Source organism: Macaca fascicularis, chromosome 12 (assembly GCF_037993035.2).
Source record: "Macaca fascicularis isolate 582-1 chromosome 12, T2T-MFA8v1.1".
Lineage (NCBI taxonomy): Eukaryota > Metazoa > Chordata > Mammalia > Primates > Cercopithecidae > Macaca > Macaca fascicularis.
This window is the reverse complement of record NC_088386.1, coordinates 105,632,533-105,649,873: the sequence shown is the minus strand read 5'-3', so window position 1 is coordinate 105,649,873 and position 17,341 is coordinate 105,632,533. Positions and strand designations below refer to the sequence as shown.

At 38.5% G+C, this 17,341-nt stretch overlaps 1 protein-coding gene across 25 annotated transcripts in view; it reads right to left on the bottom strand.

Moving 5' to 3' along the window:
- The window catches only part of UNC80 (unc-80 homolog, NALCN channel complex subunit), a 230,607-nt gene that overhangs the window by 198,145 nt on the left and 15,121 nt on the right, over positions 1-17,341 (bottom strand). For all 25 annotated transcript variants that reach the window (XR_012421433.1, XR_012421434.1, XR_012421435.1 and 22 more), the window contains 2 exons: positions 13,657-13,730; positions 9,976-10,115 (listed from right to left, as the gene is read on the bottom strand). Coding sequence is in view for 20 of the 25 variants with exons in the window: in XM_005574149.4 (XP_005574206.3) it covers positions 9,976-10,115; positions 13,657-13,730 (214 nt within the window). In the remaining 5 variants the exon portion in view is untranslated. The remainder of the gene's footprint in view (positions 1-9,975; positions 10,116-13,656; positions 13,731-17,341) is intronic.

The following is a 17,341-nucleotide window of genomic DNA, read 5'->3' as shown; positions in this document are numbered from 1 at the left end:
CCCAGAACTCCCTCCCCGCAGCCAAGGGAGGCGGTGAGTGAACTTGCTACCAGCCAGGGCGACAGTGCTTTTCCCGTGTAACTGTGTAACTCACGGATCTGAAGATTCCATTCACGAACCCATGCCACTGGGGCCTGAGCGTCCTAACCCCGGAACACTCAGATACTTACAGCCTCTCAGCTGGAATCTGCTTAAGCCTAGGAACTCCCAGGGAGAGGGGCAACCAGACGGCTGTGGCAGCCTGCTGTCTAAGCCATTTGAGTTCCTTGCGGAAGGGGCAGCAGCCAGCACCTGGACTGGCAAATGCCTAACACACTAAGCTGCCTGAACAGGGAAAGGGAGGCACCCATTTCTGTAGCTCCAGGCTGTGCTTTTTCCTTGCTGGAGCCAGGGTGGCTGGACGGCTTGGTCCCAAGACTTGTCCCCACAGCCTAACACACTGGCTGTGGCAGTCTGCAGCCAAGAGTGCCTCTTCAGGCCTAAACCTGACCCATCCATCCTCATTGGGTGGGGGTTCCCTGCAGCATCTCCAATAATTCTAGACAGAGGCTCAGGGACAGAATTCAGATCTCCCTAGGCAGATCCCCTCCAGGGGGAGTGGTGGCCACAGTCTCTGTGGACCAGCAGATTTAGCCTCTCCTCCTGGTAGTTCTGAGGAATCTGGGAAGTCCAGACGAGTGAGTTTCTCCCCAGTGAAACACACCCTCTCCACCAAGGGACAAAGTCCTTTGTTAAAGAGGTCCTGCCCTCTGTGCCACCCAACTGGGTGAGACCCTCCAAGAGGATTTTCAGACATCCTGTACAGGAACGATCCTATTGGCATCATGTTGGTACCCCTCGAGGTCAGAGGTACCAGAAGAAGAAACAGGCACCCATCTTTGCTGCTCTCTAGGCTACTTGAATGACATTTCCAGGCACGGGAGCAAATCAGATGAACAGAGCCTGAAGTGAACCCCCAGCAAACTGCAGCAGCCCTACAGAAGAGGGACCAGATCGGACTCTTGAAGAAGAAAAACAAGCAGAAAGCAACAACAGCATCAACAAGAACAACAACAAAAAGGCCCCAACAAAAACCCCATCCAAGGGTCAGCAGCCTCAAAGACGGAAACTAGACAAACTCACGAAGATGAGAAAGAATCAACCAAAAAATGCTGAAAACTCAAAAGGCCAGAGTGCCTCTTCTCCTCCAAATGATCACAACATCTCTCCATCAAGGGCACAGAACTGGATGGAGGATCAAATGGTTGAATTGACAGAAGTAGGCTTCGGAAGATGGGTAATAAAAAACTACACTGAGCTAAAGGAGCATGTTCTAATGCAATGCAAAGAAGCAAAGAACCTTGATAAAAGGTTGGAGGAATTGCTAACTAGAATAACCACTTTAGAGAGGAACATAAACAACCTGATGGAACTGAAAAACACAAAATGAGAACCTCATGAAGCACACACAAGTATCAACGGCCGAATCGACAAAGTGGAAGAAATGATATCAGAGTTTGAAGACTACCTTACTGAAATAAGACATGCAGACAAGAATAGAGGAAAAAGAATGAAAAGGAATGAACAAAGCCTCCAAGAAATACGAAACTTCATAAAAAGACTGAACTTAATGATTGATTGGAGTACCAGAAGGAGGTGGGGAGAATGGAAACAAGCTGGAAAACACACTTCAGGATATTATCCAGGAGAACTTCCCCAACCTAGCAAGACAGGCCAACATGCAAATTCAGGAAATACAGAGAACACCATTAAGATCTTCCATGAGAAGATCAACTCCAAGATACATCATCAGATACCCCAAGGTCAAAATGAAGGAAAAACTCTTAAGAGCAGCCAGAGAGAAAGGCCAGTTCACCTACAAAGGGAAGCCCATCAGACTAACAGCGGACGTCTCAGCAGAAACCCTACAAGACAGAAGAGATCAGAGGCAAATACTCGACATTCTTAAAAGAATTTTCAACCCCAAATTTCATATCCAGCCAAACTAAGCATCATAAGCAAAGAAGAAATAAAATCTTTTCCAGACAAGCAAATGCTGAGGGATTTAGTTACCACCAGGCCTGACATGCAAGAGCTCCTGAGAGAAGCACTAAATATGGAAAGGAAAAACCGGTACCAGCCACAGAAAAAACACACCAAAATATAAAGACCAATGACACTACAAAGAAACTGCATCAACTAATGTGCAAAATAAACAAGTACCATCATGATCACAAGATCAAATTCACACATAACAACACGAACCTTAAATGTAAATGGGCTATATGCCCCAATTAAAAGACACAGACTGGCAAATTTGGATAAGAAGTCAAGACCCACCTCTGTGTTGTATTCAAAAGACCCATCCCACATGCAAAGACACACATAGGTTCAAAATACAGGGATGGAGGAAAATTTACTAAGCAAATGGAAAGCAAAAATAATTAAATAAATAAAAATAAAAAAATAAAGCAGGGGTTGGCCAGGCATGGTGGATCACACCCGTAATCCCAGCATTTTGGGAGGCCAAGGTGGGCAGATGATGAGGTCTGGAGTTCAAGACCAGCCTGGCCAACATGGTGAAACCCTGTCTCTACTAAAAATACAAAAATTAGTCAGGCATGGTGGGGGGCACCTGTAATCACAGCTACTTGGGAGGCTGAGGCAGGAGAATTTGCTTGAATCCAAGAGTCAGAGATGCAGTGAGCCGAGATTATGCCACCGCACTCCAGCCTGGACAACAGAGGAAGATTCTGTCAAAAAAAAAAAAAAAAAAAAAAAAAAGCAGGGGTTGCAATCCTAATCTCTGACAAAACAGACTTTAAACCAACAAAGGTCAACAAAGCCCAAGAAGGGCATTACTAATGGTGAAAGGAACAATTCAACAGGAAGAGCTATTTTAAATACATATGCACCCAATACAGGAGCACCCAGATTCATAAAACAATTTCTTAGAGACTTACAAAGGGACTTAGACTTCCAAACAATAATAGTGGGAGACTTTAACACCCCAATGTCGGTATTAGACAGATCAATGAGACAGAAAATTAACAAGGATATTCAGGGCTTGAACTAAACTCTAAATTAGTGGACCTAGTAGACGTCTACAGAACTCTCTACCCCAAATCAACAGAATATACATTCTTCTCAGTGCCACATGGCACTCATTCTAAAATCAACTACATAATTGGAAGTAAAACACTCCTCAGCAAATGCAATAGAACTGAAATCATAACAAACAGTCTCACAGACCACAGTGTAATCAAATTAGGAATTGGGATTAAGAAACTCACTCACAACCACATGATTTCATGAAAACTGAACATTGAAAATTGCTCCTGAATGACTCCTGGGTAAATAATGAAATTAAGGCAGAAATCAAGAAGTTATTTGAAACCAATGAGAACAAAGAGACAACGTACCAGAATCTCTGGGACACAGCTAAAGCAGTGTTAAGAGGGAAATTTACAGCACTAAATATCCACTTCAGAAAGCTAAAAAGATCTCAAATCGACATGCTAACATCACAATTAAAAGAGCTAGAAAGGCAAGAACAAACTAATCCAAAAGCTAGCAGAAGACGAGAAATAACTAAGATCAGGGAAGAATTGAAGGAGATAGGGACATGAAAAACTCTCCAAAAAAATCGACAAATCCAGGAGGTTTTTTTTTGTTTGTTTGTTTGTTTGTTTTTTTAATTAACAAAACAAATAGACCACTAGCTAGACTAATAAAGAAGAAGAGAGATAAGAATCAAATAGACACAGTAAAAAATGATAAAGGGGATATCACCAATGACCCCACAGAAATGCAAACTACCATCAGAGAATACTATAAACACATCTATGCAAATAAATTAGAAAATATAGAAGAAAGGGATAAATTCCTGGATGCATATACCCTACCAAGACTAAGCGAGGAAGAAGCTGAATCCCTGAATAGGCCAATAAAAAGCTCTGAAATTGAGGCAGTAATTAATAGCCTACCAACCAAAAAAAAGCCCAGGACCAGATGGATTCACAGCTGAATTCTGCCAGAAATACAAAGAGCTGGTACCATTCTTTCTGAAACTATTCCAAACAATTAAAAAGGAGGGATTCCTCCCTAACTCATTTTATGAAACCAGCATCATCCTGATACCAATACCAGGAAGAGACACAACAACAACAAAAAATGTCAGGCCAATATCCCTGATGAACATTGATGCAAAAATCCTCAATAAAATACTGGCAAACCAAATCCAGCAGCACATCAAAAAAGGTATCCACCATAACCAAGTTGGCTTCAACCCTGGAAAGCAAGGTTGGTTTAACATATGCAAATCAATAAACATAATTCATCACATAAACAGAACTAAAGACAAAAAGCACGTGATTATCTGAATAGCCACAGAAAAGACCTTTGATAAAACCCAACGTCCCTTCATGTTAAAATTTCTCAATACCTAGGTATTAATGGAATACATGTCAAAATAATAAGAGCTGTTTACGACAAACCCATAGCCAATATCCTATTGAATGGGGAAAAGCTGGAAGCATTCTCTTTGAAAACCAGTACAAGACAAAGATGCCCTCTCTCACCACTCCTATTTAACATAGTATTGGAAGTTATAGCCAGGGCAATAAGGAAAGAGAAAGAAATAAAGGGTATTAAAATAGGAAGAGAGGAAGTCAAGTTGTCTCAAGTTTACAGACAACATGATTGTTATGTAGAAAACCCCATCATCTCAGCCCAGAAACTTCTTGAACTGATAAGCAACTTCAGCAAAGTCTCAGTTTACAAAATCAATGTGCAAAAATCACAAGCATTCTTTTACACCAACAATAGGCAAGCACAGAGTCAAATCATGAATGAACTCCCATTCACAATTGCTACAAAGATAATAAAATAGCTAGAAATACAGCTAACAAGGGATGTGAAGGACCTTTTCAAGGAGAACTACAAACCACTGCTCAGGGAAATAAGAGAGGACACAAACAAGTGGAAAAACATTCCATCCTCCTGAATAGGAAGAATCAAAATCATGAAAATGACCATACTACCCAAAGTAATTTATAGATTCAATGCTATTCCCATCAAACTACCATTGACATTCTTCACAGAATTAGAAAAAAAAAAAACCTTAATTTATTTTTTTAAAATAAAATAATGAGTTTACAATAAATTAAATTTAAAATTTATTTTAAATTTTATATGGTATCAAAGAAGCATCAAAGGAGACTCATATAGCCAAGACAATCTTGTGCAAAAACAACAAAGCTGGAGGCCTCACACTATCTGACTTCAAACTATACTATAAGGCTACAGTAACCAAAACAGCATGGTACAAAACAGACATATAGAGCAATGGAGCAGAAGAGAGACCTCAGAAATAACATCACACATCTACAACCACCTGATCTTCGACAAACCTTACAAAAACAAGCTATGGGGAAAGGATCTCCTATTCAGTAAATAGTGCTGGCAAAACTGGCTAGCCAAATGTAGACAACTGCAACTGGACTCCTTTCTTGTACCTTATACAAAAATTAACTCAAGATCGATTAAAGACTTAAATGTAAAACTTAAAACCATAAAAACCCTAGAAGAAAACCTAGGCAGTACCATTTGGGACACACGCATGGGCAAATAATTCATGACTAAAATGCCAAAAGCAATTGCAACAAAAGCCAATATTGACAAATGGGATCTAATTAAACTAAAGGGCTTCTGCATAGCAAAAGAAACTATCATCAGAGTGAACAGGTAGCCTACAGAATGGGAGAAAATTTTTCCAATCTACCCATCTAACAAAAGTCTAATATCCAGAATTTACAAGGAAGTTACATATTTACAAGAAAAAAAACAAACAAGTCCATCAAAAAGTGGGCAAAGGATATGAACAGACATTTCTCAAAAGAAGACATTTACACAGCTGACAATCATATGAAAAAAAGCTCAACATCACTGATCATCAGAGAAATACAAATCAAAACAATGAGATACCATCTCATGCCAGTCAGAAAGGCGATTATCAAAAAGTCAGGAAACTATAGATGCTGGTGAGGCTGTGGAGAAATAGGAATGCTTTTACACTGTTGGTAGGAATGTAAATTAGTTTGACCATTGTGGAAGATAGCATGGTGATTCCTCAAAGATCTAGAACCAGAAACACCATTTGACCAAGCAATCCCATTACTGGGTATATACCCAGAGGAAGATAAAGACACATGCACACATATGTTTATTGCAGCACTATTTACAATAGCAAAGACATGGAACCAACCCAAATGCCCATCAATGATAGACTGGATAAAGAAAATGTGGTACATATATACCATGGAATACTATGCAGCCATAAAAAGGAAAGAGATCATGTGCTTTGCAGGGACATGGATGAAGCTGGAAGCCATCATCCTCAGCAAACTAACACAGGAACAGAAAACCAAACACCACATGTTCTCATTCATAAGTGGGAGTTGAACACTGAGAACACATGGACACAGAGGAGGAACAATACACACCGGGGCCTGTTGTGGGATTGGGGATGAGGTGAGGGAACTTTGGGGACAGGTCAATAGGTGCAGCAAACCATCATGGCACTCATATAGCTATGTAACAAACCTGCATGTTCTGCACATGTGTCTGGTTTTTTGTTTGTTTGGTTTTTTTTAGAAGAAATAAAGCAAAAAAAAGAATATTATTTAACAATAGAAAGGAATGAATTACTAATACATGCTATAATGTGGGTAAATCTCAAAAACGTTATGCTAAGTGAAAGAAGCCAGATTCAAAAGGCCACAGACTGTATGAATCCATTTATATGAAATGTCTAGAAATGCAATCCAATAGAAATAAAAAGTGTATTAGTGGTTACCTGGGGCTGGGTGTGGGAATGGGAATGGGAGTGACACAAGGGATGGGCACAAGGGACTTTTTTGGGTGATGAAAGTATTCTTAAATTGGATTGCAGTGGTAGTTGCACAATTCTGTAAATTTACTAAAAGTCATTAAACTGTGTATTAGTTCGTTTTCATGCTGTTGATAAAGAAATACCTGAAACTGGGAATACAAAGAGGTTTAATTGGACTTACAGTTCTACATGGCTGGGCAGGCCTCAGAATCATGGCAGGATGTGAGAGGCACTTCTTATGTGGTGGCAGCAAGAGAAAAATGAAGAAGCAGCAAAAGCGGAAACCACTGATAAACCCATCAGATCTCGTGAGACTTATTCACTGAGACTTATGAGAATAGCACAGGAAAAACCGGCCCCCATGATTCGATTATCTCCCCATGGGTCTCTCCCACAATACATGGGAATTCTGTGAGATACAATTCAAGTTGAGATTTAGTGGGGACACAGCCAAACCATATGATTCCACTCCTGGTCCCTCCAAGTCTCATGTCCTCACATTTCAAAAACAACCATGCCTTCCCAATAGTCCCCCAGAGTCTTAACTCATTTCAGCATTAACCCAAAGGCCCACAGTCCAAAGTCTCATCTGAAACAAGGCAAGTTCCTTCCGCTTATGAGCCTATAAAATCAAAAGCAAGTTAGTTATTTCCTCAATACAATGGGGGTACAGGTATTGGGTAAATACAGCCATTTCAAATGGGAGAAATTGGCCAAAACAAAGGGTCTACAGGGGGCATGCAAGTCCAAAGTCCAGCGGGACCGTCAAATTTCAAAGCTCCAAAATGATCTCCTTTAACTCCAGGCCTCACATCCAGGTTATGCTGATGCAAGAGGTGGGTTCCCATGGTCTTGGGCAGCTACACCCTTGTGGCTTTGCAGAGTACAGTCTCCCTCCCGGCTGCTTTCACAGGCTGGTGTTGAGTGTCTGCAGCTATTCCAGGTGCATGATCCAAGCTGTCAGTCGATCTACCATTCTAGGGTCTGGAGGACGGTGGCCCTCTTCTCACAGCTCCACCTGGCAGCACTCCATTAGGGACTCTGTGTGGGGCCTCTAACCCCACATTTCCCTTCTGCACTGCCCTACCAGAGGTTCTCCATGAGGGCCCTGGACCTGCAGCAAACTTTTGCCTGGGAATCCAGGCATTTCTGTATATCTTCTGAAATCTAGATGGAGGTTCCCAAACCTCAATTCTTGACTTCTGTGCACCTGCAGGCTCAACATCACATGGAAGCTGCCAAGACTTGGGGCTTCCACCCTCTGAAGTCACATCTTGAGCTGTACATTGGCCCCTTTCAGCCAAAGCTGTAGCAGTTGGGACCCATGGCACCAAGTCCTTCGGCTGCACACAGCACGAGGACCCTGGGCCCAGCCCACGAAACTGCTTTTTCCTCCTGGGTCTCTGGGCCTGTGATGGGAGGGGCTGCTGTGAAGGTCTCTGACATGACTTGGAGACATTTTCCCCATGGTCTTGGGTATTAACATTAGGCTCCTTGCTCCTTACTTATGCAAATTTCTGCAGTTGGCTTGAATTTCTCCCTATAAAATGGGTTTTTCTTTTCTGTTGCATAGTCAGGTTGCACATTTTCTGAACTTTTATGCTCTGTTTCCCTTTTAAAACTGAATGCCTTTAACAGTACCCAAGTCACCTCTTGAATGCTTTGCTGCTTAGAAATTTCTTCTGCCAGATAACCTAAATCATCTCTCTCAAGTTCAAAGTTCCACAAATCTTTAGGGCAGGGGCAAAATGCCACCAATCTCTTTGCTAAAACATAACAAGAGTCACTTTTGCTCCAGTGCCCTACAAGTTCCTCATCTCCATCTGAGACCACTCAGCCTGGTTTTATTGTCTATGTCGCTATCAGCATTTTGGGAAAAGCCATTCAACAAGTCTCTAGGAAGTTCCAAACTTTCCCACATTTCCGTGTCTTCTTCTGAGCTCTTCAAACTGTTCCAATCTCTGCCTGTTACCCACTTCCAAAGTTGCTTCCACACTTTTGGGTATCTTTTCAGCAATGCCCCACTCTACTGGTACTAATTTACTATATTAGTTCGTTTTAATGCTGCTGATAAATACCCGAAACTGGGAACATAAATAGGTTTAATTGGAGTTACCATTCCACATGGCTGGAAAGGCCTCAGAATCATGGTGGGAGGTGAAAGGCACTTCTTACATGGTGGTGGCAAAAGAAAAATGAAGAAGAGGCAAAAGCAGAAACCTCTGATAAACCCATCAGATCTCGTGAGACTTACTCACTATCATGAGAATAGCATGGCAAAGACCGGCCCCCATGATTCAATTACCTCCCCCTGGGTCCCTCCCACAACACATGGGAATTCTGGGAGATACAATTCAAGTTGAGATTTAGTGGGGCACAGCCAAACCGTATCAAACTGTAAACTTAAAATAGGTTAATTTTACAGTATATAAGTTACATCTCAATAAAACTAGTCTTAAAAATGTTCCTTTTTAAAATACTATACGTTACTAGGCTATAATTTTATTTGAAAATAGGGATATACAAATGGTCTCAGGAGCTCTTGCCCCATAGGTAGAGTGTCAAACCTCATGACTCCAGGTGTCTGTAATTTCAACAGGGAATAAGAATAAATAGACTATTTCTTGTTTCTGGGGAAGGTGTTTGTAAGCAAATTCACTACGTACACCAAATAACAGGGGCAGGGTTAGAATATTTACAAAGAATAGACTTTTAAATTCCTATGTAATTTAGAAGCATTAATTTTAATACAAGGATCTAGCAGTATAAAATATCCTTATATATTAAAACAGATCCTTTAACATCTCTGCAACATAATCTTCTGATAAAATCATTTGAGTTCTGCACTTAAACATTTTAACTAATATCTAATTCAGACATCTCATTAATTAGAAGCTTCTTTCCACTTTTGCCCTAGTTTGTTTAAAAAAAAGCCATTCATAGCATATTTCTACAATTATTAATTATGCCTTGACCAAGAATATGTATACACATATTATGCAAACACATATTGTAAGGAACAGAGGCTATAAAAGTAGTTAAAATGCATATTTGATTTTTGGTGACCAGTGACACATTTTGTCCCTACCATTGCAATCAGGTACCTGGAATGTGATGGGCCTCTTTCCTGGGAAGTTTGGGAGGACAGACTTCCATCAAAGGAGTTTCCTCGGTGGCAGCCTGAAATGGTGGCCTTGGGTGAGATGGAATCTGACTGGAATGTTTCACAAACCACCTGGAGTCCCTTTTGGAGGTAGAGATAGCAGATTAGGTTTTGGTTTTTTTTGTTTGTTTTTTGTTTTCCCTGTAGCTATATCCTCTAGAATTAGCTACCATACCACAACATGGTTCCATATATGGGTTTTTTTTTTCACCATAGTTAATTATGATATTATGGGCCAAGGGATTTTGATTTCATCTCAGAGAGAATAGAAACAGACTTCTAGGGATCACCCGTGTCATTTCAAGCATCAGGCAAAGTAATTTCATATATTTTGTTTCATTTTGTTCTTAATTATTTTCTTTTTCATTTCCGTACCCAGTATCTACAGGAGAGTTACACATCAAGAATTCATCATACTGAGGTGAACTGAATGGAAGCATGAGGCTAAAATAGAAGCACTAGGTTACTAGGAGCTAAACAAATTGAAGCCAGAACATGAGAACAGAAGTACAAGGTTAACTTTTTCTTCATTCATCAGTGGAGAGATGCAATACACTTTCCTAATCAGACACAATGACCTTTATTCTGATTTATAAGTACAATTCAGCAGTTCTGTTACCAGGTAGCTTATTTTAATTACATTTAGCTGATAAATGTAATTCTGCCCAGGTAATGTGAGATATTTTTCCATAGATATTATAGGTGAAATTCTTTACTAAAGTATAAAGACCCTCAACAGTCTATCTGGAAGGTTAGCCCTTACAATTTTAATTTTTACACACCAAAATAAGGCATTATTCAATCATGATGGAAAGAGAGACAAATACAGCTAGAAATTCCATGAATTAAGTCTTCTGCACTTGACCATAAAATTCTTTAGCATAAGCATACTATCTGTGCCTCATGTTAGGTGATTTGAGAGATTTAAAAAATTAGATGAATCTGACCCTTAAGCTCATGAGCTTACAGTTATGTCTCAAGACAGGTAAGTATAGGTCAGAGAAACATGTCCAATAGAAATAATGCAAGCCACAAACAGCCACATATCTGATTTTAAATTTTGTAGAGACCACATTAAAAACAGTGAAAATGAACGGGTGAAATTGTTTTTAATAATATATTCTTTTTGACCCCTAATTATCATTTCAACATAGAATCAATACAAAAATTATTAAGATGTTTACTTTTTATTTTTTTTTTTTTAAGACAGGGTCTCGCTTACCCAATTCATAGTGCAGTGGTGTGATCATGACTCATTGCAACCTCCATGTCCCAGGTTTGGGTGATCCTCTCCACTTAGTTTCCCAAGTAGCTGGGACTACAGGCGTGTGCCACTATGCCCCGCTAATTTTTCTATTTTTAGTAGAGACACAGTTTTGCCATATTGCCCAGGCTGGTCTCAAACTCCTGGGCTCAAGCTATCCACCTGCCTAAGCCTCCTAAAGTGCTGGAATTACAGGTATGAGCCACTGCGCCAAGTCTACATTCTATTTTATATTACATTTTCAAAATCTGATGTACATTCTACACTCTCAATTCAGACTAGCTGTATTTCAAGTGTTCAATAGCCACACAGGCCTAGAGGCTATCATATTGGACAGTGCAGGCTTAGACTAATTGGACAAGAGTTTAGGGGAAATTGAGATATTAATTGGTCCTTAAAAGGATAAAATTTAGATGAAAGAAAGAGAAGATTCTAGTTAGAGGAAACAATCTGAGCAAGGATTTGGAGGCTAAAATGAGCAGGCACTGTAAGTTAAGAGATAATAGATAACTGACTGAAGGGATAATCAGAAACAGGGTCACTTAGCAAAGGTGGTGCCAAGTGGTGGGAGGCACAAAAAAACAGGGAGAGGAATTTGGTCTTGCAGCGACAGTCAATAGGATCCACTATAGGTTCCTAAGGAGAAAGGGACATGATAAAAGGATGGCACTTGCATAAAATGCCTTACGTGGAATGGTGAGTTAATAAATAAATGATATATTAGGAAATTAGTCAGGAATTATTAGTGGTATTTATGCAAAGAAGAACAGTCTAGAAGTAGAAAATTCAATTAGGTAGGTTCAACTGCAATTTAGTTATGAGGGCCTGGATTTAGAGGATAGCAGTGGGCATAAAGAATAAAGAAAACATCTGAGCAACATAAAGAAAAGAAGACAATATGACTTACCAGGAAATCAAATCAAGAGGATTAAGTATAACATAATATGAGATGTATGTATTTCATTGTATCTAAGATGTCATCATTTAGAAGACACACCATTATTTTATGTAACGTTAAGAAAAAAATACCCTGTTAATTAAACTAGGACATTTTATTTCTATCATTGGGGATTTTTAATTTTATACTTGTTGAAAGAGCTATTTTACATTTATTTATAGGCACAGCTTTTTTATTATATTTCCATCCTGTGTATATGTAAGAGGAAAGTATAAGTGAAATAAATTGGTGTAGGTATTCCTAAAACTACTTCACATTTAAAATTTTCAACCCCGAATTGTTAATATTTGAGTTTTTCCAAAGAATAACCTCCTCTGTATCAAGAGTGTTATCTCTTAAAATACTTCTCCACTATTCCCTCTGACATATGCTTATAATTCACTGACCCTGATGATGCAAATTTAGATGCTGGAAATGACCAAATTCATGCTGCACAAGAATTACAACCATATCAAGACAGCTACCAGTAGGGAGATTATAAAAGGCCAAAGATTGTTAAGCATACTCAATTTCAAATATGTTAAATGTGAAAAATATATACATCTTACAGCATATAAATCACAGTGTCTGTACTTAGTAATTGCTCAGTAAATGGTAGATGTAATAGGACTCCAAAATTTCTAGGTTGAAGGGTAAAAAGAGTGATAATCTTCCTGGCAGCAGTAACAGTTGGAAAGAGGATCCAATTTTGATGGAAGGCAGCAAGTTTCACTTTGCACATGTTGAATTGAAAGTCAAAGCAGTTCATTTAATGCCATAAGTTAATGGTAGTATCGATTTCTATGTAGCTTTCAATTACTCTGGCCTTCATTTCTTTCTTTTCTTGATCAAACATGACAAATTTGCACTGAATTATATTCTGCATCTTATATCATATTTTGCACCTTCTGTTTTATGTGGGTTAGTCTTGACCCTTCATTAAACTTTAAGATTCCTTAAGGGGTAGGACTATCTTATAACTCCTTCCAACTCCCTCTTCCTGACCTCCGGCAGCATTATTCTACCTACATTAGAGTTACTTAACAAACATTAGGGGATTCAATAATTGAGAACAAGGTGATATGTTATTTAATCTGGGATGTAATGATAACTAACACTTATTGAGTGTTACATGTAAGCCACTGATATAAAGCACAACTCATTACACACTAAGCACTGAGATAAAATACTAGTTGTATATTGTCTTGTTTCCGCACCTCCACGCTTTGAGGAGATACAGAAAATTAATTTTCATACACGACTGATAAAAAAACCTGAGACTGTTAAAAGTTGCACATTCAGAAAGGAGGAGTGGCTTTGAGCCTGGTAGTATGATTCTAGAACTCATGTCTTTACCTTCACACTACACTATGTCCAAGGACTTACTGCCTCCCTTCTTCTTATAATTATAATAAACTAACCTCTAAGTGTCTTGCATCTTGATTTGGTGATTCACAGGTCCGGCTTTGACTGTTGATAGGAGAACTTCTCTTAGCTGAAAAGATGGAAGAAGTTCCATCATTTTATAAGAAGTTCCATTCTATTTCATAAGTGCATTTCATTTTCAAATAGAAAAGCTATTTTAATAGAACATTATTACTTTAAAAGAAGACATTAATGCATATTGTAAGAGAAATTCAAATAACCAATTCAAAAATATTAGCATTTTTTTGGGTTATCAATGTAGATATTCATCTCTTCAGTCTGACTCAGTAAGTTAAGGTGCTAAAAAGTTGGCAATACTAAAAATAACAATAATAGGTAACACCTACTCAGCACCTTATATATACAAAGTTCTCTAAGCATTTTACATATACAGTCACGCATCACTTAAGGACAAAGATACTTTCTCAGAAATGTGTTGTTAGGCAATTTCATCATTGTGCAAACATCATAGAGTTTACTTACACAAACCTAGGTGGTATAGCCACCTACACATCTAGGCTATATTACATGGCCTAGCGCTTCTAGGCTGCAAACCTGTACGGTGTGTTACTGTGTTGAATCCTGTAGGCAATCATAACACAATAGTATTTGTGTATCTAAACACAGAAAATATACAGTAAAAATACGGTATGAAAGACAACAAATTATACACCTATACTGAGCACTTACCATGAATGGAGCTTGCAGGAATGGGTGTTGCTCTGGGTGAGTCAGTGAGTGAGTAGTGAGTGAATATGAAGGCTTTGCTAAATTTATTTTTTAAAAGTTTTTATTCTTTAATAATAAATTAACTTTAGCTTACTATAACTTTTTTACTTTATAAACTTTTTAGTTTTTTAAACTTTTTGACTCTTCTGTAATAATACTAAGCTAAAAATAAATACATCATACAGCTGCACAAAAATATTTAATTTCTTTCTAACTATTCTATAAGTTTTTTAATATAGTCATATATTTATAAATTTGTATTTTTATTTTACTTTTATTTATATATTTTTTATCTTTTATACTTTTTTTTTTGTTTTTTTGTTTTTTTGTTTTTTTTGAGACGGAGTCTCACTCTGTCGCCCAGGCTGGAGTGCAGTGGCCGGATCTCAGCTCACTGCAAGCTCCGCCTCCCGGGTTTACGCCATTCTTCTGCCTCAGCCTCCCGAGTAGCTGGGACTACAGGCGCCTGCCACCTCGCCCGGCTAGTTTTTTGTATTTTTTTTAGTAGAGACAGGGTTTCACCGTGTTAGCCAGGATGGTCTCGATCTCCTGACCTCGTGATCTGCCCGTCTATCTTTTATACTTTTAATGTATTTTATAGTATATATTGCTACATATACTAGTATGTAGTATGTATAGTATGTATTAAAAAGTATAAAAGTATATTTTATGGTTTTTATACACTTATTTTATACTCATATATTTATTTTACTTTAAAAAGAATTTTTTTTTTGAGATGGAGTTTTGCTCTTGTTGCCCAGGCTGGAGTGCAATGGCGTGATCTCGGCTCACCGCAACCTCCACCTCCCAAGTTCAAGAGATTCTCCTGCCTCAGCCTTCTCAAGTAGCTGGGATTATAGGCAGGCACCACCAAGCCCGGCTAATTTTGTATTTTTAGTACAGATGGGGTTTTTCCGTGTGGGTCAGGCTGGTCTCGAACTCCTGACCTCAGGTGATCCACCCACCTCAGCCTCCCAAAGTGCTGGGATTACAGGCGTGAGCCACTGCGCCTGGGCAACTTTTTTGTTTTAAAACAAGTGCAGCTACTGCTTACTCACTATGTGCCAGGCATTCTCATTTTTGGTTAAGAACAAGACACAAACACACACATTAACCTAGGCCTACCCGGCATCAAGATCATCTGTATCACTCTCTTCCACCTTCAGGTCTTTCCCAAAGGAAGGTCTTCAGGGGCAATAACACACATGGAATTGTCATCTTTTATGATAACAATGCCTTCTTCTGGAACATCTCCTAAAAGACCTGCCTAAGATTGTTTTATAGTTAACTTTTTTTAAAATCATAAAAATGGATAGTAGGAGTAGAAGAAATATACTCTAAAATAACAATTAAAAGTATGGTATAGTAAATACATAAACCAGTTATATAGTTGTCAGTTATTATTATAAAGTATTATGTGCTGCATATAATTGTATAGGCTATACTTTTATCAAACAGGCAGTGCAGTAGGTTTGTTTAAACCAGCATCACCACAAATACATGAGTAATGCCTTGTACTGTGTTACCATGGCTATGAAACTACTAGGTGACAGGAGTTTTTCACCTCCATTATGATTTTATGGGACCACTGTCATACACACTGTCATTGACCAAAATGCTGTTATGTGGAACAAAACTATAACTCATTTAACCCTTAAAATAACTCAACAATACTACCATATTATTATGCCAATTTTACAGGGGAAGAAACTAAGATACAGTGAGCTAAACTTGCCCAAGGTCACTTGACCCTTGCATGAAGGTTATAGCCCAGACTGACTTTATAGTCTGTGCTTTAACTATTACATTAAGCTGTCCTGGAGGTAAAATTCAAATCAGTTACATCTTTACCTGAGGACTAGGAACAGCGGGAAACTAAGACGGCAATGTCTCATTCAAATTGTGAGTAAACTGGTGCTGAGAAGGAAGGTGATTTATCAAGGTCACCATGTGCCATTGCTTTTTCTTCTGGCCATGCTGTCTAAGCTGAGTCTAATTTCCCCTCAGATGCTGGGTACTGCTTCAAGTCCACAGGCATCAGGCAGAGGGAAAAGAAACCCACTGTGAATATCATCCAGAAACCAAAGGAGGGTGAGGTAAAAAGCCCAAGTACTTCCATGGAGGGACATGGTTTCTTAGTAGTTTTTATATATGTGTTAAATTATAGCTTATATATTAATAAAAAGGTTGTTTATTATCTGCACAAAACCCTTATGAATTAAGCAAATTATATATGTGTGTGTGTGTATGGTGTATTTTAAAAATATATACGTATGTATATATATGCTTCTGTAGATTTTCCACATAATTTATTTCTTTTTAAATTTTATTATTAATGCTAAAAATAGATTTGGGAATAGAAGACTACAATTTATTAAGCACTTACTATAAAGCAGGCACTTAATGCACTCTCATTTACTTCTTACTAAAAAGCCCTATAAGGTGGCATTATCACCTCAATTTTACATACATGGAAATGCTTAGGACAGTTAGGTTATATACATAGTAAGAGATAGATTTGGAGATTTAGAGATAGTGTGAGCCTGCCATGCACTTTTCAATCTATCATGTTGTGTTCTTTCTACAATTGAACAATGGGACTATGTCATTAGACAATTCCTGAAGAGAAATGCTTAGATAGCAATACAACACTAAGATGATTTTTGTTAAGGAGCCTCTATTCCATTTACCATGATGATGATGATAACATAACAATGATAATAATAATAATCGCAGCTGCCACTTACTATGTGCCAGACATTCTTCTAGGCAGTTTTACATATATTAGCTCCATTTCGTAACGATCTTGGAAGTAGTATTAATATGATATTTACATTCTCAGTTTCCAGATGAGGAAGCTGAGGCACAGGAAGTCTAAATGAATTGCCCAAAGTCCATGCACTTGATTCAGAGTAGTTTTTCCTCATGTGAATAAGCCCTATATCAGGACAC